Source organism: Bidens hawaiensis, unplaced genomic scaffold, assembly GCF_021521415.1.
Source record: "Bidens hawaiensis isolate Kalapana, Puna unplaced genomic scaffold, B.hawaiensis_p1.1 tig00045564_1, whole genome shotgun sequence".
Lineage (NCBI taxonomy): Eukaryota > Viridiplantae > Streptophyta > Magnoliopsida > Asterales > Asteraceae > Bidens > Bidens hawaiensis.
The window spans coordinates 37,723-60,164 of record NW_027505947.1 but is presented as its reverse complement, the minus strand read 5'-3'; the positions used below and the strand labels follow the sequence as shown (position 1 = coordinate 60,164).

Genomic DNA, 22,442 nt, shown 5'->3' with positions numbered 1-22,442 from the left:
TCATTTGGAAAACGAGTCGAATCGAATTGAAATGAATCGAATTGAAAATTAATCGAATCGAACTGAAAATGAATCGAATCGAATTGGAATTTGATTCGAATGGTTTGAACACTCGATTCGATATGGTTTGAAAACTCGATTTAGAATGGTATGAAAATTCAATTCGAATGTTTGAAAACTCGATTCGATGGTTTAAACTTCAGTTTTCTGATAAAGTTTTTAGTAAAGACTTACGAATGAAGTTTTCAGTTTTTTGATGCAGCTTAACCCCAGCCAGAGTCTTTGCCCCTATAACCCCACTACCAGGGGCGCTGTCCTCGGACCCTCGCTAGCTAGGGGTTTCACTAACCTAGAATTATGATATAGTTAGAGGTAGTTAATTGATACTTATAATTATAACACGATTAGATGTTCACAGCTAAGGAGGGGTACTACAGTTAGCTCAGAGAAAAACATGACACGTGTGAGTTTCTAGCCCCATTTCCTTATTATGTTTTCAAGGTTGTGTGCATACTCGATGTGATTAGTTAACACATTTATCGGTAAGTGCATGCAATATGGATGTCTTATGGATGATGTTTGAATGATATAGAAAAGGTTAAAGATTTGCATATAATGACATGAAATCTAATATGAAGAAATGTATATATGAACGTATGGTGGTACGGTCGTATGGAATGTAGGGACCAGACTCTCATAATATCTGTGATGATAGGGACCAGACCCTTATAATATATATGCGAGGATATGGACCAGACCCTCATAATATATGTGATGTTAAGAACCAAACCCTTATACATTTCTAATGTTAGTGACCAGACCCTTATGATATATGTGATGTTAGGACCAGACCCTAATAATATAAGGAGAAAGGCTCTATAAAACGTATAAGTATGTATGTGAAGGTAAGAAAGAATGGATGTATGAAAGTAAGTATGGATATGTGTACTTGTGTATGTACTAAAGAAAGTAAAGCAGGTTAGGTATATAGTATGTGAACGTAATGTAACTTGCCTAATTAACTAGAACTTACTCAATGCACCTAAATTTTAGTATGCACATAGATAAATAGGTTAAATTTTACTTGTGTTTGATTTATTTTGTATATTTTCGACCACATTTGTTATGGATATAACTAACGAAGAAGTTTATATAAATATATAATATATACAAATGTTATATATGTGTTATAGTTGTTAATGACGAGTATGTTATTCTTCAATATGATCAAATGAGGCTTGTTGATCTTGATTAACCAATATGATCGACTTATCATGATTCGTCATGTTTAGTAGCGATTGCCTAGAGTAATCATTACTAGTAATGAATGAATGAAAATTTGAAAATCATGAACTCTATATCATAGATTCATAACATTTTACTAACATTTAGATAGTGTAAATTATATACCATGTCAATTGGACAAAAAGCCAAGAAAGAATGTAGAGTATACATACATAACATGCAACCCATGCATGGGTACATATACCCAACCCACTATTTGCAATAAGAACCCAAAAAGAAAAGGCAAATTGACTGTTGTGGCCTTATATAATTTCTCTCTGCACTGCACACCACTCCTCTTTACCTCTTATCTGCTCCCCCTTTCTTTCTCAACTTAACTCATGAGACCCCAAAAGCTGATCCAAGGTGGTTGTTAATCTGTCAATTCACAACTATCAATCAACTCAACTCACATCAATCAATCAATCATATCACATCACACCCCACATAAATTTCCAAACATACCAAACCAAAAACATGTCCATCTCTTCCTCCACCACCTCTCCCACCGTATCTCAGCTCCTCCACCACTTCCCACCTCCACCACCACCTCCTTCATGCTCTGATCAACTCTACTATGTTCATTGCACTCACTGTGACACTGTCCTTGCTGTATATATATCATCTTTTCAACTAGGGTTTTATTATTATTATTATTATTATTATTATTATTATTATTATTATTATTGTTGTTAATTTTTTAACTGGCTTCATGAACTACTACTTCAGGTGAGTGTTCCTTGCACCAGCTTGTACAAGACAGTAACTGTCCGTTGTGGTCACTGCACCAGCCTCCTGCCTATGAACATGGTGCTGCCACCTTCAGTGAACCAGTTTCCTTTTGGTCACAATAATTTCTTTGCTCCTTCTACTCACACACATCTGGTAATTAACCTTTCTTCAATATTTTAGCTTGTAAATGTGTGGTTGTAGAAGTCGCTAGTCGCTGCTAGTCTGGAGTACTCAGCCTAGGCGGAGAGTACTCAGGGATTACTCGTTGAATACTCAGTGACTAGACGTGATTTTTGCAACCATAGTATTGGTAGAAGTAATCTAAATGTTTAATTTTTTTTACAGGATGATCAAATTTCAAATGTGAGTGCTAACTTTCTGACCAATCAGAATTACCCAAATGATTATTCGCTGACTGCAAGAGGAGGATTTAGAGAGATTCCAAAGCCTCCTGTGACTAATAGACGTAAGTCAAATTTCTTTTGATCACATGTTTCTTTAACTTTTTCTTATTATAAATGCTATAAGAAACAACTATACTGATGATCAAGAATGAAAGCATGAATATTGTTAACATGATAAGTTTAGAAAATTTCTTTTTCAATATTAGAAGTGATAAAGTTGTGTCAATTCAAATAAAACATTTGGCAAAACTCTAATTCACTTTGTAAAAATTAAATTGAAAATCTTTGAAGCTGAGAAACAAACATTCTTCACTTTTGGACAAAAACATATTGGTTTTAGCTGTTAAATGTTCTGATCATACTTTGAATATTCGTCTTGAGGCACTGTAAATGTTCAGATCATACTTTACATATTAATTAAGTGTTTCACTAACTATTATCTTAATTAAAGCCATAACCAGAAAGGGGAGGAAATTAGAATTAACCCATATTCTCATTTTTTGGAACCTTTTATTCTTGTTGGTTTTTAAAACAGAGCTTGCAAAATCTTAAAAGATAGTAATATATGTATACCTTCAAAGAACTAGTTATTTTGGACATGAGTTCTCTTTTGAATATAGCACTTGCGAAAAGTATCCAATATGGTTATATGATTAATGATTACTTATGGATCTCCTTCTTTAGAAAGTTTTAGTGAGGTACATGTATAAGTTGTTTGATCATAAATTACTGATGTTCAAAGGACTAATTAACAAAAACTTCCATTCCCTCATTTTCCATGATCCTTGATCATGTTTAAAATCAAAAGCTTATTATCTCTCTCTCTCTAACACACACACTGTTAGGATTAAACGCACACACGAACTGAACACAAACGCGAAAGCAATAAACGAACACGAGGATTTAACGTGGTGGTCTAAACTGACCTATGTCCACGGGTGGCAACTAGGTATTTCTTTATTGATTGACCAATATTACAAGTACATAATGTTGTTTATATAGAGACTGAACTAGGGTTAGTAAATTATTATGCAAGAAATCTAAACCGGGCCGGGCTTGGGCCCGACCGCCCACACCCGTCTCCTCTTTTGACTTCATATAATAAACCGGGCCAACAAGGCATACGAACCCAACAATCTCCCACTCGGAGGCCTTAAGTACTCTCGTCTGCACTCCTGATTGTACTTCTGTAATCTGAACATTAAACTTCTTCTAGTTGCCACCGCCTTCTCATCAATTAACCAGAAGGCCCGTTGAAGCTCCCCGGAGCTCCAACACGTCAGTCACGGCTGAAACTGCCCCAGACCCATTCTCTGTCCCTACCGGCTCCCACTGTAACGAACTACCGGATCATGAGATAACCTGAGAACAAACACTCTCCATATTCAGCAAGTAATTCATTAGAGAGACTTTTACAGCTGGAATACTGGTTTTCTTAATCCACTGTCGACTTGGAACTGTAACTGAAACACGACCTGTGCTCCCACTGTCACGATGTCCCCCAACTGATTTAACCTTCCTAGCTCGTTCATCCTGAATCTTCACTTTGGCTCTGGGTTTGTTACTTGCAAAACGAACCTTCTTCTGCCCACGAGATTCTGTGAACCGGATTTTGTCTTTCACCAAAACTGGATCCACTCCTTTCGATGACATATCGACCATATACAACGAACCCATTTTCTTGCCACGAGCAACAACGAGATTCCCTTTGACTACTTTCCACTGCCCATTCCCGAACTTAACATCGTGCCCTTGGTCATCCAACTGCCCAACTGATATCAAACGTTTCTTCAAACTTGGAATAACCCTCACGTCTTTCAAAGTCCAAGAAGTACCGGCTGAAGTTATCAAATCAACGTCTCCCATACCCGTAACCTCTAAAATATCATCATTCGCTAGTCGAACCTTTCCAAAATCCCCAAATTTAAGATTCTTCATCGTTTCACTACAGTGAGTGGCATGAAACGATGCACCAGAATCCATCACCCAAGCATCAACGCTAATCTCAACACTACAAACCAAAGCCTCATCACTACTGACCCCGTCATCTGTGTCGTCTTCTGTAACGTTCACCTCTTTCTTACCATTCGGACACTGATTCCTGAAGTGTCCTTTCTCTTTACAACCCCAACATTCAATATCCTTACGAGTCTTAGACTGACTCCTCTTCCTGCTCCCACTGCCTCGCTGTTTTCCCCTACCTCTACCTTCTGTGACTAGCATATTGCCTGATGATTCACCTGAACTTCTGCGTCTTGAATCTTCTCCCAGAATCAGATCTCGAATCCCATCGAAAGTAATATTTGTAGACGAACTACAAACTGCAGTCACTGTTTGCGACCAACTGTCGGGCAAAGAGGATAATAACAAGAGGCCTTGAACTTCATCATCAAACTTAATGTCAACTGACACTAAGCGGGACAAGATCGAATTAAGATTATTGATATGAGTTGTAACTGACCCACCCTCTTTCATTCTTGTTATCACTAGCTCTCGGATAAGATAGACTTTATTCGCTGCCGAAGGCTTCTCATACATGTTGGATAGCGCCTCCATCATACCACGTGCTGTGGTTTCTTTCATGATGTTAAACGCCACATCTTCCGACAACGACAAAGTAATACAAGCCCTAGCTTTCTTGTCTAACTTCTTCCAATCTGCTTCTGACAACTTTTCTGGTTTTTCATCCTCAAGCACTACATCCAAGTCTTTCTGACAAAGTAGTGCCTCAATCTGCATCTTCTACCAACCGAACTTCTGTCCGTCAAACTTCTGTATCGAAACCTTTCCGTCTTCTGCCATAACAATGACTAAAACAAAAAACTGGATAAAAACAGAGACAGACACAACAATAGCACGGGCCTGAACTTAACAACTGTTCTACTGAACTTTGTTAAAAATCAACCTATTTATACGCAGAAATACGAACTGTAAATCAGAAACAGAAACTTTAAACTGAAACGATAAAACCTGACAAACGCGGTTGGCACTGGTTCTCCGTTTCTTTAAATGATTCTTCTGACTTAACAACTGTTCTTCAACAAAAATAGAATCTAGACTTGTTCTTTGCTATATTAAAACTGATAAAAGAACTCCCACCCAAATAGCAACCTTGAACTAATATAGATTACACCAAAAAACAAAAAATCGTCCACTCCTCGATTTTGATGTCTGTAGTATAATATTTGATCAATTAATTGCAAAAGGTGGGGTTTGACTTTTTGGTTTAAGATTGCAAATTGAATCGGCTGTGGGTTTTCTTTCTTTGGCGCAACAAAAAAAAACCCCAACAACTACAACGAGCGCGACAACGGCTGTTGTAGCGGCGAGAGTCGTACAGCGACGGCGGCGGCGGAACCCTAGCGCAGTAGGGTGGCGGCGGCGGCGTATACCCTAACGACAATCGGAAAACCGTAGAAGCGGCGGAACCCTAGCGCAGTAGGGTGGCGGCGGCTGGATGGTTTGGCGGCGACTCGGCTGGTTCAACGTGTTCTTCGCGTGATCTGAACCTAAGCTCTAGATACCACTTGTTAGGATTAAACACACACACGAACTGAACACAAACGCGAAAGCAATAAACGAACACGAGGATTTAACGTGGTTCGGTCTAAACTGACCTATGTCCACGGGTGGCAACTAGGTATTTCTTTATTGAGTGACCAATATTACAAGTACATAATGTTGTTTATATAGAGACTGAACTAGGGTTAGTAAATTATTATGCAAGAAATCTAAACCGGGCCGGGCTTGGGCCCGACCGCCCACACCCGTCTCATCTTTTGACTTCATATAATAAACCGGGCCAACAAGGCCTACGAACCCAACACACACCATTTTCAATATTTTAACTTATTTTTTGGAGAATTTTGAACTAATCCTTTTACTTATTCATAACATTCATAACCATGGTTGTGGATTTCTCCCAATAAAAATACAAAAAATAATCTAAAATATTGAAAATGGTCTAATTAATCTCTCTTTTTACGGATTATGTTGAAATGGTATAGTAAACAAACTAGATAATAATGTACATCTACAAATTCAGCTAAGTTTTAACTTAGAGGTTATAGATAATAGATCTACGCATAAAACACATACATTGCACTATTTTAACATTAATTATTTATTTGCTAAAAGATAAAATATTTCACTCTGATTCGACCACCTCTAAATAATATATATTGTACTGTACTATTTTTTGACCTAAAATATATACAAGTTTTAAAATACCATTTATGATCATAAGCTAGTATAGCAAAGTTTTCATCTTTCATTTTTTTTATTGTAATATAATTGTATTCATTATCATATAATCCCAGAAACTCAAAAATCAACTAAAATTTAATCAGTAATATATTTGGTTTCTTTTGTTTGTATATTATCATTCTTTTTACACATAATATTTTATATAAGTGAAGTATATATATATATATATATATATATATATATATATATATATATTTATAACTAACATTTATTAAGTTTATTAAATGAGGGAATGCACACAATTTGAACAGATTTGACATTGATAGTTTGTATGAAAATAAGAAAGGATGGATGAGGTGACAGTATAGATACCCTATCATTCCTTATATTTTTGTTCAATTATTAAAAAATGACAAAACACAAGAAAGAAGAGGATGGAAGCACACACAGACACAGTCAAACAAAAGTGAAATTTGATAGTTTGTTTTTGTTGATGTCAGCTCCGGAGAAGAGACAAAGAGTCCCCTCTGCCTACAATCGGTTCATCAAGTCAGCTTTCAAAATCTCTTTTCTTTTTTGCTCGATCTAGAACCATCCATTTTCAATGAAATAATGCAGATAATAATGTGAATATAATGCAGGGAAGAGATTCAAAGGATCAAAGCTGGGAATCCGGACATTAGCCATCGAGAAGCCTTCAGCGCCGCTGCTAAGAATGTAACTTCTCTCCCCTCCTTAGTATTCGGTGGTGTTTATTATTCGTAAACACGTAGGGTTTACGTTAAAAAATAGGAACAGTTTATATATGTCTTTATAAATACTGAAAATATCATATATATATATATGTATATATATATATATATGGTTTGGATTAAATACAAATAAAATTAACGTGCTAAACGTGAAAATCAAGTAAACTAGTAAAGTAACTATGTAATTACATCATAGAGTAATTATGCAATTACTTTATAATGTAATTACATAGTTACTCTACTTATATATATTTACTCTACTTGATTTTTACGTTTAACACGTTAATTTCATTTGTACGTTAGTTTTCTCATATATATATATATATATATATATATATATATATATATATAAACACCCAATTAGACTAAAAAGTATTATACATACCTAACTTTAACTCATTTAAAAGGACATATACGGTATTGTTTGAGTACATACGATATTTTAAATTTTTTTAGAGGTATATATGAAATTACAAAAAAAAAATACAAGTTCCAGATTTCATTTTCTTTCATTTTGTTTCAATGAAGGATAAACAAAATGCATGCTTATAGATGTATGCAGTATACAACATGATTAGTTGATTACTAACCATGCAAGTAATTTGCAAGAATTAAAAAAATAGGTTTCATGCTTATTGTTTAAAAAATACAAAAAGCGTAAATAATGTAAACAGAAAGGTATATTTTATTATTTAAATATGTGATCTAATTGTTTTTTGATCCAACAGTGGGCCCACTTTCCACACATTCACTTTGGTCTGATGCCTGATCAGATATTCAGATGAGTGCTGTGAACAAGAGCAGCATGCGCCAACTGGTACACTGTTGATATATATCATTTCTCTATTATATGATCTCACATTCCCATGGCTCTTGAAAAACAAAATAAATGATTTTCTTTACAAGAAACATTATTAATATCATTTTTGAAATATATTTTTTTTTCTTTTGTGCGTATAGGACACTGATGGAGGTTTCATGAAAGATGGTTTCTTTGCTGCTGCAAATGTGGGGGTCTCTCCTTACTAGTTACCCTTATCCCAACTTAATTAATTAGCTTTATCAGCATAAGAAGCTGCTTATCTACCTTTGTACCTTCAAATTTTAATGTAGCAAACTGTTTCCAATATCACACTCCTTTATGCTTCAAATCTATCTCTGCCACTCTCTCACTCTCTCTCTCTCTCTCTATATATATATATATTGTCGGGATTGAGTACAAAGTGAAGCAAAATACACGTCGTGGCATTTTCATAAATAGCGTAATTATGCTACAACAATTTGAACTAGCGTAATAATTATTACGAAAGTTGTAAACTTTAGCGTAATACGATGAGCTACTTGTATAATTTAGTGTAGTAGTCTGATAATTTTATTAAGGGTAATTATCAGATTGTCACTGCGTCTTTCTCTTCTACACTTCGCACTTGAGTTCGCACCCTAATATCTATTTGTATTTTATCCAAAATACACACTCCCCATTATTACCGGAGATAACTTACAATAATGCCGAAACCAACTTTTTTTAAAGGACTTTTAATATTACAATTTAAGCAGCACCATTACATATGTAAAGCAAAATCCGTTATTTTTGAATTTCCAAACCAAGTGTTTTAAAATTTACATTGATAGATCTTGAAGTCATAACATTACTAAGCATGATTATTGAAATCAGATACTATTTCAAGGCCGAAGAAACCAAAAGTATAAGAATTGAAAAGATAAAAACACATGTTGATTATCAAGATACGAATTCTCGTATTTCGTCACTTTGCATGAAACAGCTTTTAGAGCAGCATACTAACCATGAAATCGCTACCCCCAAACATAAAAAAGACGGAAAAACCCTTGTTAGGTCCACACATACGTGTTTCCCTTCCATCAATCCATCCAAATACCAAAATGTCTGTTGGTCTGAGTAATGATCTTCTTTCCAACGAGTAGGTCAAGAAATTTATAGGTGCTTCATTTTAACAGATATCCTGACATGGCTAAATATGTCAAAACGAACGTCCCTAACCAAGTTGTATCGGTACTTAACCCCATGAGCTCTCTACATTGTCGTGTCGACTAAAACAGACTTAGCTAATACATATGATTTTATGTAAGGCTGAGGGGTGTGGGGGGCGCGAGAGGGGGCGCGAGTGGGGGCGCCAGCCAATAATATTGTGACGTGTGGCAGAGAGAGAAACTTGATAAGATGGGTGTTGGTTGTGGTGCTCGCGCCCCTGGCCCTGGTGTGGAGGGGCGCGAGAAGGGGCGCGAGCGGTTTTTTTTTTATTTTTTTATAAATGTATTAAAAAAACGTATTATTAAAAAAACTCATAAATTATTTAAAAAAACACACATTAATTAAAAAAACACATTAATATCTAAAAAAAAATTAAAGTACAAAATAAAAAAAAACATTAAATATCCAAACTATAATATGCTAAAAGTGAAAATAAAGCTAGCCATCTAAATTATAATAAAGCTTCAAAGATCAAGGGCTAAAAGTGAAAATACATTTAAATTATAATATGCTAGCCATCTCCTTCATTCCCGTTTTTCCGATTTGGGTTTCCGGCCGTCGGAATCCGACCTTGGCCACCTTAAAAAGCCTCCTTAAACTATTATTTTAACTGGATTCCCAAGCCCAACGGCTCTTCACGCATTCCCAAGCCCCCTTTACGCCTCTTCCCTCCCGCTACCCCTCTTGCGCCTGCGTTGTTTTTCGTGCTCGCGCCCCTCTCGCGCCCCTCTCGCGCCTCGGTGGTGTGGTGCTCGCGCCCGGGGCGCGAGCGGCTGGCCTCACGCGCCCTTTCTCGCGCTCCACACCCCTCAGCCTAAGCGAAAATAGGTGTTGGTTATTATTATGAAGAATGAACATGAGTTGTACTAAGAGTTACATAACGAATTACTTAATTTGCTTCAACAACTTTTATCTAGATTGTAGCACACAAGAATTTTTCTGAAAGCTCTTTTCTTTTCTCCCCCACCATAAAGTAAATTCCTGAAAAAGATTACTTAATAAAGCTTGAAAAAGAACACCCGAGAATTTGATTTTTCGCCAATATCTATTCCAACATGTTAAGCATGTTGTCATTTTCTCTTTTCGGATTTAAAACATCTTTTTAGAAGTTATCGAAGAAACAAAGATTTGAAATATATTATTGTCGCATGTGTTTCGCAAATTCTTATATTTTGAATGCCTGCAGGCAATATGAATCATGTAATGCCGTTACTCGTTAGTGATGATGGACACGTAATTCAAATAGCCAACTGATCGTATGTCGAATTGATAGGAATGACAAGTTGTTGGCATAATCTCGATTCGGAGTTTCAGATATATACAAAAAGATAACTAGATACAAAATTGTCTATTCACACGCCACTTTTAAAACGGTTGTTTGAAAACACTTAAAACGGTCACGAGGTGAAACCAAAATCATTAGGGCTATAACCTCATCGAAGATTGCAAGAAGCTAAGGTAAATAGTTAATCATTCGAAATACTTTGCGTTGTAGTTAATTTGCGTGTTTTCATATGTGAATGTTTGAATGTTGGTTCTTGGCAAATTAAGTTTCTTGATCATGATTTTGGCTGTTTAATCGGTTACACGTCATCTTCTATTCAGCTTAATTATTGGATATTCATTTTATCTTAGATTAGACATGTATAAGATCTAAAATATAATATATCTTCATATAATTAAAAAAGAAAAATGCTTGATCAAGCATTACATTCATTTCATAAGTAAATAAATAGTCAAATTTGTTTAAAGATTGTGTTTTAACACAAATATATATTAAATCCATTGAGACAACGTCAATTATAAGTCAACGATTACTTTATATAATATCAATACAAGTTATATAACAAAAGTGAAAAACGTTATTGATGTCATAAAGTAATTTTGTAAAATTAAAGAGGTTGTATAAAAATTGAAATGTAAATGTTAATTTACTTGCATGAAATACTCAAATTAATGTAAATAAATCAAAAACAAGTTGGGCGGATAGTTGGGCTAGAGGAGCAGTGAGCCTTAGCTCTTGTGGGTCGGACATGGCTTGACTGATTGAGTCAGTGCTAGACCAAACCAACTACCAAAGGCCAGATCCGATGATCCAATCATCCAACCAGAATTTGAAGATTCCGAAATTCAAATAAAATTCGAAATTCAAAAACACAAAGAATTATAAGAACTTCCAAATTAATTTACCTCAATGTGTTTCGAATACATAGAATGATATTCCTCATTGAACATAAATGCAACTAACCAATTTATAATATAAAAAATAAAAATTGTGCTTTTAAACCCATGTGCTTTAGTAGGGGACGTGTAGGGAATCCGGTAGGTATTGGGTCGTTAAGGTACCGGTGTGATACTTATATACGCTATAACGACGGAAAAAAAACACCCAAAAATAGATTCTTAAATGTCTAAACAAATCGTGATAAAAAACATGCAAAACATCAATAATTAATTTTTATGACCCCGGTCTTTTTATTAAAAAGAAAGTAAAAAACAGTTATATAAATGTTTAAAAAGCATAAAATAAGAGAAAATATTAATAACAAAACAAAAGAAACAATTACAAATATCAAATACTTGGTGAATTAAATTATAATATCTTAAAACATCAAAAGAGCACCTTAACTTCACTTCATTTTTCAACAATCCATTTTAGACAAGAATTATATTGTTAGAATTCTGTCTTTTCTTGAATGCCAAATGCACCATAACCTTGTAAGAAATACTCCATTCAAAAGTTTTTTGTGCTTCGGTGGAATTGATAAAAGAGAAATGAACTCTAATAAATCTTTTACCAAGGAGACTTGAACCTATAAAATTTTGCACAAAGAACATACTTGTGTCCAACGGATATTGAAAAGTAATGTTATGACCTCACAATCTATGAATGTTATTTTTAAACGACTAAATTTTGATATTCCGAAAGACTTGGTGACACAATTTGTTGCCATTTTACCTTTTATTTCGATGTAAATGCTCATCCCTATTGAATGAAAAGACTGTTATCAATTGAAAAATAAAAAATAAAAAAAATGAGAGAATGCATCAGCCATGTGTCGACTGATGAGGTAAGTTTAGCAGCCGCAGTACTGATAACGTTTGATCCATTAAAAAGAACTCAACGGTTGATGAACACGTTATGCAACTTAGATATTGAAGAAGTGTGTATCGACTTACTTGTATACGATCAACGTTCCTCGGGTACGAGTGTGTTATATCACCGATGGTTTTCCGAGATACGAGTTCTTCCACCTACAAAACGAACAGCACCGTGAGCTTACCCCTCAGAAAGGGACAGAGGGGTCCTCTTTGGGGTAACCTTCCGGTGTGAGAATCAGGTATTGTAGGAGAAGATAATCAGGATGTAAAAGTGAGTAAAGGACTTGGAATATATTTTCTTGCCTGCCTCCAACTGTGGAGGTGGTGTGGTATTTATAGTATTAGGGTTTCCAATGATTGGGCTCAGACCCAATTAGGGCCTTTTTGGCCTCCTCCTATTGCTTCGCGCCACGTGTACTTAGGACACCTGGTGCTTTTTCATTGATTATTCTCTGACCAAGGTATTTCACCTGACCCATGTGCCATCACGTGGTGGCACATGGGCTTTGCTGAGTTGTCCACCCTTCATTGGCAGCTGTCAACAACAGCACATTCTTTATTCCTTAAAAGATACCTTCTGGAAGGTTGCCTGATGAGTACAATCATGGTTGTCCTTATCCTAATTTGGATTAGACTATTGTCTCATTTGTTGTGTGTCACTTACGCGCGGTCTTTATGCGCCTATCCCGGGGATGCGCAAGGTCTTCTCTTTATTCTCACAGATGTTTCATGCGCTTGCGCGTATGTGATATGCGCCACGCGCAGATGTTTCATGCGCTTGCGCATAGGTTTTGGCTTTGTGTCTTCCTGACATCCTGATTTCAAGCCTCTTGTCTATATCTTGTGGGTTGACCCGCCCCGCTCGATGTTAAGGCGGGTGCATACCCCTTCAAGCCCCCCCAGTCTAATGTGTGTCTTGTCTCGCGCGAGCGATGTAAGATAGATATTAGACTTAATAGTTTGCTTTTTCAATAGGGCTTGTTTTTTCTTTTTCTTTTCTTGTACGCGCGTTGCGCGAAATTCCATCCCTTTGGTTAAAACGAATCGTCAATGCACGTGGTTGGTTGGTGTTGACATGCATCAGAGATAGAGACGTTATGTGTCAGACCTTTCGTGTGCTCGAGGTGCTACAGTGGCCTTTCACGTCTCCTCATGCAGTGTCAGGAACACGTGTCGCGCTTATGTTGGCCTACGCCTGCGAGTGGGGGCGCGTGAGCGTAGATCTGATTATTACTTGTTTCTCTTTCTCTCCCCTGGGCCTATAAAACCAAACCTTTTGAACGGTTTTTTCTTCATCTCCACTGTCATTTTCAGAGCTTTTGCCTATCATTTACATTCCGATTAAGAGCTTTCGTCTTCGTCCCTGAATTCCGTGCTTAAAGTAACCATATTGTTCTATTCGCAATTGTATGTCTGATAACCCAGACACCACAATTTCCCCTAGTAAAGGCCGTGTAAAATCAGTGGTTATGTCTACTTTGAAGAAAATCGGCAAAAGTATTCGGGTTGCCGAGATCCCCTGCAAGTTGAAACAGCCTGAGCTTGATAGTCTCATTGCTTCTCATGGTTTTCTCCCTGAGTATGGTTGTCTGCTCCCGGCAGCCGGGCAGACGGCGGCGAATCCTCCCACCGGCTATATCTCTTTATATTCTCACTTTTTCACCCGCTGTAATCTTCGTCTTCCGATGACGAGGTTTATAGGTGCGCTCCTCCAATTTTACGGGATTCATATATCTCAAGTCCATCCCTGTGGATTAGTGCGCATGACTCATTTTGAGTTCATGTGCAAAGCTCAGCGCGAGGAGCCCACCCCTCGGCGCTTTCAATTTTTTTATAAGCCGAAAATCCAAGATTCTTGGTTCTCATTCACACCGCGCAGTCAGAAGGTTAAGTGCTGCACTGTTACCTTCAAAAGCCTTCATGACTGGGCTGAAAAATTCTTTTATATCAAGGCTGGTGTTATTCCCATTCGCATGACCATGCGCGCGATTACTTCCGCGCCCGCGGATGATGACGTTCTTAAGAATCCATCGGGCGCGTGGGTTAAAAAATTAACTGCTGAACCATCCCCCGCCAAGAATATTTGCGAGGAAGCGTTGGTGGGGGTTGGTATGAGCAAGAGGTGGACTGACAGCGAGACTGAGCCTGTCATCCATGTTGATGGCTCAGGTGGGTTGTTTGTTCATTGCATTAATTTTGCGCGAGTATAATTCGTTTTGCTGATATCACTTGTCTTGTTTTATACAGAAAGCAAGGAATACATCCACGCCGCCTATGACGAGCATACAGAAGGTGGCTCTGTCGCCCTGAACGCTGGGGAAGTTGCTTTCCCTGATCGCTTCGATGATATGTTCATCCCTGTCGACTTAGAATTTTGCTTTGGCAGCGATGCGTCTGGTAAGCCCTTGTATTTGTGTTTAGGCCCTTAGAATACCAAATTTGGTTTTAACATTTCTGTTGCGCGTATTGTAGATGCGCTCGCTAATTATGGGTTGGAGCCTGTGGAAGAGGAAGGGGAGGAGGAAGAAGCTGAAGCGCAAAAACTCAAGCGCAAGGCTAAAGGCAAAACTGGCGCAGGAGCCAGTAAAAAACAGAAAAAAGATGATGCCTCTGTTGCCCAGAATCTACCTCCTACTCAAGTGAAGGGACTTGAGAAAACCAAGGGTTTTACTTCCAAGTTTTCCTCGTCTTCTTTGCCTCAAGGTGTGGGCAATCCTCCAGTCCACCCGAGGTATGGTGCTGCCACCTCATTTCTGCGCGCGGCAGACAAGGGAAGCGGTGCTGCGCCTGCTGTTTCGTCTTCTCCAATAGGTATACTTTGTTTATATTTTGTGGTTTTTTGAGCGTGATTCGGATAGAGTTATTAATGAAGCTTTGTTCACTCAAATGTTTGTAGAGCCGGCAACATTGGTGGCTCAACCTCAGGCGCAGCAAGGTGCCAAGGCTATGCCGAAAATTGTTTTGAAGTCCTCTGTTTTTCCCTCAAAAAGGGGGAAAATGGACTTCATGGCGATGCTTAATTTGCGGACTGCGGTGCGCCAAGGTATTTATTGCGCTTTAATTGTCTGATTTTTTCCTTTAGTTCAAGTCATGAATCATTTCTCCTTGTTGGTTTTTTCATAGGAATTATAGCTGGCACACAAGCTGCTGGTGGCACTGCTAGCGCTGGCGCCGTTAGTTCTGCTCCTGCTCCAACAAGTACTGAATCTCCCCTCATTGGGATCAATAAGGAGCAGGAGACTATATTTCGCGCTACTCTAACAGCGTCAAGACCTCCCTCACCTCCTCCTGCGCGCAGCCCTCCTCGCGAGACTATTTTTGATTCTTCCAAGTCGCAGGAGAAGAGACCTGTTATAGAGGATGACGAGGAGGTTAATTTTGAAAATTCTGATGGTGGCTGCGTAAGCCCTATAGCGCCACGAGATTTCGTGGCGCAGCCTTTTTCTCATGGGGCAGGCGGGAGCTCATCAGCTGGCGCTAATCTTTCTGCCGGTTCTCCTCAGGTATAAGTTTATTTTTCTCCGCTGTGCAGACTTCCAAATTAGTGTTTAGATAACTAAAACGTTTCTTTGCGTTGCTTTGTGTTTGTAGGGAGCCGATCACATATATCGCCCGAGTTCGAGTATCACTGAAGAGAGCTCATTCCAATCCTTGGGCGTATGTGAAGACTTTTGGGCTCACTCTGTTCCTCCAGCTGAAAGGAGGTTTCCAGAGGACCGCGCTCGCGTGAATTTGCTTAATGACCACCTTTTTACTGGGTCTGCGTTTTTTGCTGCCTCCCAAGAGCTTCGCAATGATTATATAAAGGTACGTGATGCCCTTGTGGAGGCCAAGCAAGAGGCTAAGATTTCTGCTTGGAATCTTTCTGATGCCCGAGAGAAAGCTGAGAAACTACAAGCAGAACTTAGCGAGAACCGGGCAAGTTCCAACGCTGCTTTTGTGAAGCGCGGGCTTGAGCTGCAAGCTGCGCGAAAGAAACTGCAAGTGGCAGAGGTAGATGCGGCAAAGCGCGCGCGTCAAGCGCGTGACCTGGAGTTGGCAGTGGAGGCGCGTGACCGAACTATTGCGCAGGTTAATACTGAAAAATCTTTGTTGGAAAGTGAGGTTGCGCGCCTGAAAGAAGAGCTTGTTGCTGCGCAAGCAGAGAAGAAAGAGGCCTTGGCGGCGGCGGCGTCCGAAAAGGAAGAGCAGAAGCAAGCCAAAGAAACTGTTGAGTTGTTAAACTCTCAGATTCCTGCTTTTGAGACGTCTGTCTCTTCTCTTGCGCAGGATCGTCATTGGCTGATTTCACAGGGTGTGACTCGTTGCGCTTATGCCATGAAATATTCATACGAGTTCCAGACCCTTGTGATGGACTGTAATGCGGTGTCGCGCTTGGTGGGTCGGGCTGAGGGGTTTAAGGATGGTTATGAATATGGCATACTAAAGAAGAATCCATCCGACTACCCTTATCAGCTTGACGCTGTCTGTGCTGACATGGCTGAGGTGGGGGAGAAGTACTTGAATACTCCAATTCCCATCCTTGAGCAGGTATTTTAACCTTAATGAGTTTACTTGACTTATTTTCATAATCTTTTGTACTTATACTGTTCCTTGTGACTTGCAGATAGCCGCGCTTGCTGACCAGCCCGATCTTGGCGCTTTAAAGAAATTACTTGATGAATATGAAGGGAATGGTGGCAATGATGATGGCGCGGGCAACGCTACCTCTGCCAGCGGCTCTGGCGTGGCCAAAGGACCTACTCCTGACGCTATCATGACAGAAGACGACTATATTCAAGACGAACAGCTTGATTGTGGTAAGTTTGGAGATGACGAGGAGCGGGCTGCGCCAGATGCTGAGGGAGGAAATAATGATGAGGAAGATGAAGAGGCTGATATTAACATAGAGACTTGAAAAGCCCTTCTTGTTTTTTTTTTTTTGTTTTTTTTTTTGTGTTTGTAGTTTTTACCTCATCATTTGTAAATTTGTAAACTTCTATGTTTAGGAATGAAATTTGTTTCTCCCTTATTCGCATCTTGCGCATTCCCAATTCATCTCTTTATATTGCATGTGTGTGCTTGTTGAATATAAGGTATGCTTACACATTGAAACTTGAACAAGGTTGTACGGAAATTATTTTTACTTAATCCTTAACAGTTGTCATATTTCAAGTTTTTTTTTTGCGATATTCTGAATATGCTGACACGTGCCTTGGCATTTCATTATTCCTCTTTTGCGCGACGTTATCGTGCATTTATTATAGGGAATTATGAATGAGTTTTTTAGCCTTTACGTGTCAGTATGTGTTACTCTGCTTATATCCATTATAATCCCATGCGCGGCCCCGACCTGAGACCTTAACAACTATGCTTTGGCATGTGCTTTGCCTTAGTTGTGCTTAGGTATTTTTATGGTCCAGCTGCGCAATACGTAGGATGGATGCTATGAGTAATTTGAGCTAAGGCTCATATTATTGGGCTAAGGCCCTTACATTTTAGAGTTAAAACTCGTTAACGCGTCTGAGCTTGAAGCTCGCGCATGTATGTTTTACTTCGTTTTATTTTTAGTTTGATGTCAATACAATGTTGTCATATTGCTCAAAATTAATAAAGGGAAGTGCGAAACATGTATGCAAAAGGTAATAGAACGCATATAGAGCGTATCATTATTCATAATGGCTTAAAAAGCCTTGATTACAAACTTGACAACTTTTACATGAAACATTTTCTAAGTTGTGCTGCGTTCCATGTGCGCGGGATCTTCTTTCCATTTAGATCTTTTAAAGCGTATGCGCCTTTTCCCAATTCTTCCGAGACTTGATAAGGTCCCTCCCAGTTGGGAGACATCTTTCCCGGGGGTATTGCGCGACTAGCTTCATTGTTCCGAAGGACAAAATCATTCTTCTTGAAGTGGCATTCTTTCACGCGCTGATTGTAGTATTTTTCTAGCTTTTTCTTGTATTTGGCTTCACTGATGATAGCCGCCTCTCTGCGTCCCTCAAGCAAATTGAGATCCAACCTCCTTTCTTGCTCGTTATCCGTCTTACTCATCATGAGCACTCTATAGGATGGGCATCCAATCTCTGCTGGAATCATAGCCTCCGTTCCATAGGTTAGGCTGAACGAGGACTCGCCATTGCTGGTTTTGCTTAATGTCCTGTAGCCCACAGGACATTAGGTAACTCCTCGACCCGTGCATGGGACTCTCCCTCCAACCTTTTCTTCAGCCCATTCAGCAAGCTTTGGTTCGCGCGTTCCACTTGACCATTCCCTTGAGGGTGGTATACTGAAGTGAAGACCTGATTGATGTGCAATTCCTTGAACCAACTGGATATCTTCCTGTCAGTGAATTGTTTGCCATTGTCGCTCACGATTTCCATGGGCAGGCCAAAACGGCATACGATGTGGCTCCAAATAAATTGCTTCATTGCCTCGGCTGTAATTTTTGCCAGTGGCTTGGCATCAACCCATTTTGTGAAATAGTCTACTGCCACTACCAAAAACATTACTCGCCCTGGCGCTTGTGGTAAGGGACCCACAATATCGATTGCCCACTTGTGGAAAGGCCATGTAGAGGTCACCGGAATCAAGTTGTTCTTTGGCCGCATGGTATTTGGCGCATAGCTCTGACACGCTTTGCATTTTTGGATCTCTTTTAACGCGTCCAAGTACATGCCTGGCCAATAGTAACCTGCGTTCATTGCCTTGGCGACCACCATGCGCGGGCCAGCATGTATTCCACAGATTCCTTCGTGTATCTCTCTGATCACATAGCTTGCTTCCTCAGCGTCTAGGCATTTCATGAGTGGTCCAAGATAAGAGCGTCGATATAACGTACCATCGAGCATTTCGTAGTTCTGCGACTTGTGTCTTATCTTCCTCGCCTGTGCGCGATCGTCTGGTACCTTTCCCTCCTTCAAGAATTCCATTATTGGAGTTATCCATGATGAAGGTGTTGTATGAATTACAAGAACAGACTTCGCTCCCACTGACGGGTTGCTCATTACTTCCACCTTGACATCTTTGCCAAAATGATCGAAGCTGGTTGATGCCATCTTGCTTAGCGCGTCGGCAGACTTATTTTCACTGCGCGGAATGTGTATGATTCTGAAAAAGTCAAATTGTTCGGTGAGTTTCTTCGCCTGCTCTAGATACAGAGGCATGGTGTTCTCCTTGGCATCATAAAGGCCATTGACTTGTGCTGCTACCAGGTATGAATCTACATGAGCCTCTAGCTTTTTAACTCCGAACTTGTGCGCGATGCGCAAACCAGCCAGCAGGGCTTCATACTCAGCTTCATTGTTGGTGCTCTTGAAATCCGACCTGATTACGTAAGTATACTCATGATTTTCTGGATCCACCAGTTTGAGGCCTGCGCCGGACCCTTCGTTGTTTGAAGCTCCATCAGTGAATAATCTCCAAACGTTTTCTTCATTATTGGCTTGCGGAGGGTCTACTTCGCGCTGAGCCTCTTCGACTTTTCCTTCAGGGATTTCTGCGATGAAATCAGCTAAGACTTGTCCCTTGATTGCTGGACGAGGCTTATAGGTGATCGTGTGCTCCCCTAATTCCAGCGCCCATTTTGTCAGCCTTCCTGAGAGCGCGGGACGTTGCAAGACTTGCTGGATGTTGTAATCAGTCAGGACTTCAATAGGATGACCATTGAAGTATCTGTGAAGCTTGCGCGACGCATCCGTTAGTGATAAAACTAACTTTTCTATGATGGTGTTGCGCGTCTCAGGATCTGTCAGCACCCGACTTACGTAATAAATTGGTGTTTGGATTCCCTTGCGATCCACCAATAATACTGCGCCAATGGCGCGCTCTCCTGTTGACAGGTACAACGTTAAAGTTTCACCAGGTAGTGGAGCTGTGAGCGCAGGCAGATTTATCAGACATTCTTTTATCTCACTGAAAGCTTGCTCGGCCTCAGGCGTCCACTTGAATTGGCTTTTCTTTAAGAAATTTCTCAATGTGTTAATGAATGGGGTAGATTTGCTTGCATGGTTTGCTAGGAACCTGTTAATTGATACCAATCTACCATTCAACTTTTGAACTTCCTTCATGGTGGATGGTGAGGGCATGCCGAGGATAGCCTCCACCTTCTCTGGGTTCACCTTGAAACCATCCTTGGTGACCATTACGCCGAGAAATTTCCCTTCTTCCACGCCGAATGTGCATTTGCTCGGGTTGAGCTTCATGTTTACTTCCTTTAGGCGCCGAAGGGTTTCTTCGATGTCTTTGAGCATTTGTTTTTCCTCCCTGCTTTTAATCACCAAATCATCCACGTAGACTTCTAAGTTTTTTCCAATCTGCTCGTTGAAAATTGCATCCATGAGTCCTTGGTAAGTGGCACCTGCATTCTTCAAACCAAAGGGCATTTTTGTGTAACAGAAATAACCCTTGTCAGTTCTGAAAGCAGTCTTGTCTTCATCCAGTGGTGCCATTTGAATTTGGTGATAGCCCTTATAGGCATCCAGGAATCATTTGAGCTTAAATGGCACCACAGAGTCCACCTTCATGTCAATGTTTGGGAGGGGGTGAAAATCTTTTGGACACGCCTTGTTGAGGTCCTTGAAATCAATGCACATTCTCCATGACCCATTGCTCTTCTTTACCATCACAGGATTGGCTACCCATGTTTGATATCGTATTGGGCGAATGATATTCGCGCGCAGTAGATCTTCTACTTGCTTATTCATGGCCTTTGTCTTCTCGTCTCCCATGACTCTTTTCTTTTGAGCAATTGGCTCCACGGACTTGAATGTGTTGAGAGAGTGCTGCGCCAGGTCTCGCGGAACCCCAGTCATATCAGAATGTTGCCACGCGAAGACTGACATATACGTTGTGAGCAATCTTTTCATTCTCACTCTTGTGTCATCTGATATCGTAGCTCCGATTGTGATTGTTTGTTCTGGGAATTTTGGGTTGAGAATCCATTCCTCTGGCGCGTTTTTTGCCAGTGGAAGCTTCATTCTCCCCTCTCGAGGTATACTTATTACTGCGCATAAGTGATCTCGGTACACAAATGTTACTCCTGTTGGTGTTGGGAACCCCAACGCGCCATGCGCTGGTGACAGTATGGCGTTGAATTGGGCAATCGTTCCTCTGCCCAAGATCATACTATGGCATGAAGTGGTGGGCAAGACCAGGAAGTTGACAATTTCAGCTCGCTTGTGCTTCTCATCCCCCATAGTTAGTTCGAATTGTATCTGACCTAGGGGGTGAATAATTTCGTTTGAGACACCCGAGATTGGTGCACTCACAACTTCAAGCCTTGCTTGGTCTGATGGATCCAACTTCCTGAAACATTGCTCATACATGATGTCTGACTCACTACCGGTGTCCACCAGGACTCTTGACACCTCATAATGAGCGATGTGTGCAGCGATGACTAGAGGACTGCTGATAGACGGGCCTCCTCTGATTCTTGGAAAGATTACTTGTTGCTCGCGCCAATCCCCTTGGATTTGCGCGCTTCTCTTCCTCGATCTTTGCGCTTGCCTTCTTCCTTCAGCTACATAGATTCTTTTGAATTTTTTACTGGCTGAGGCTCCGTCTGGTTGTTCATTCTCTGGTCTTGGATTTTTTACCAGGTGAGCCAACTTGCCTGATTTCACATCTTTTTCGATCGCATCCTTCAAATGATGGCATGCATCAGTGTTGTGCCCTGTGGATTTGTGAAACTCACAATATTTGCCACTGTTCGGTGGTCCCTTATGGAGTAATGGCCTGGGTTTTTAAACTGGACATTCTCTGTGCTTAACACTTGCGAAGGCGTTTTGGTGATGGGAGTCCATATTCTTGGTAGAGGTCTGTTAGGCTCTCTACCGCCTTCCTTCTTGTCACCTTCTCCGCGATTAAGAATGTCTTTTTGGGGTTGGGGTGAACTTTGTTGCGCTTGCTTTTCTGTAGGAGAATAATTGGTTTGTTGCAACCTGGACCATACGGAGTTTTGTTTGCGCCTCT

At 39.9% G+C, this 22,442-nt stretch overlaps 1 protein-coding gene across 1 annotated transcript; it reads left to right on the top strand.

Annotated features, from left to right (window-relative positions):
• The first annotated feature begins 1,372 nt into the window (after positions 1–1,372).
• LOC143616084 (axial regulator YABBY 5-like) lies at positions 1,373–8,407 on the top strand. The gene is made up of 6 exons (XM_077089032.1): positions 1,373–1,896; positions 2,014–2,169; positions 2,362–2,482; positions 7,127–7,175; positions 7,268–7,343; positions 8,339–8,407. Exons 1-6 carry the CDS (start codon positions 1,762–1,764, stop codon positions 8,405–8,407), a joined length of 606 nt encoding a protein of 201 aa, XP_076945147.1. The 5' UTR covers positions 1,373–1,761.
• The last annotated feature ends 14,035 nt before the right edge of the window (positions 8,408–22,442 follow it).

Coding starts and splice junctions, on each gene's coding strand:
- LOC143616084 (XM_077089032.1), top strand. CDS start 1,762: ATGTCCATCTCTTCCTCCACCACCTCTCCCACCGTATCTCAGCTCCTC. Junction 1,897..2,013: donor ACTGTGACACTGTCCTTGCT/GTATATATATCA, acceptor CTACTACTTCAG/GTGAGTGTTCCTTGCACCAG. Junction 7,176..7,267: donor GCCTACAATCGGTTCATCAA/GTCAGCTTTCAA, acceptor AATATAATGCAG/GGAAGAGATTCAAAGGATCA.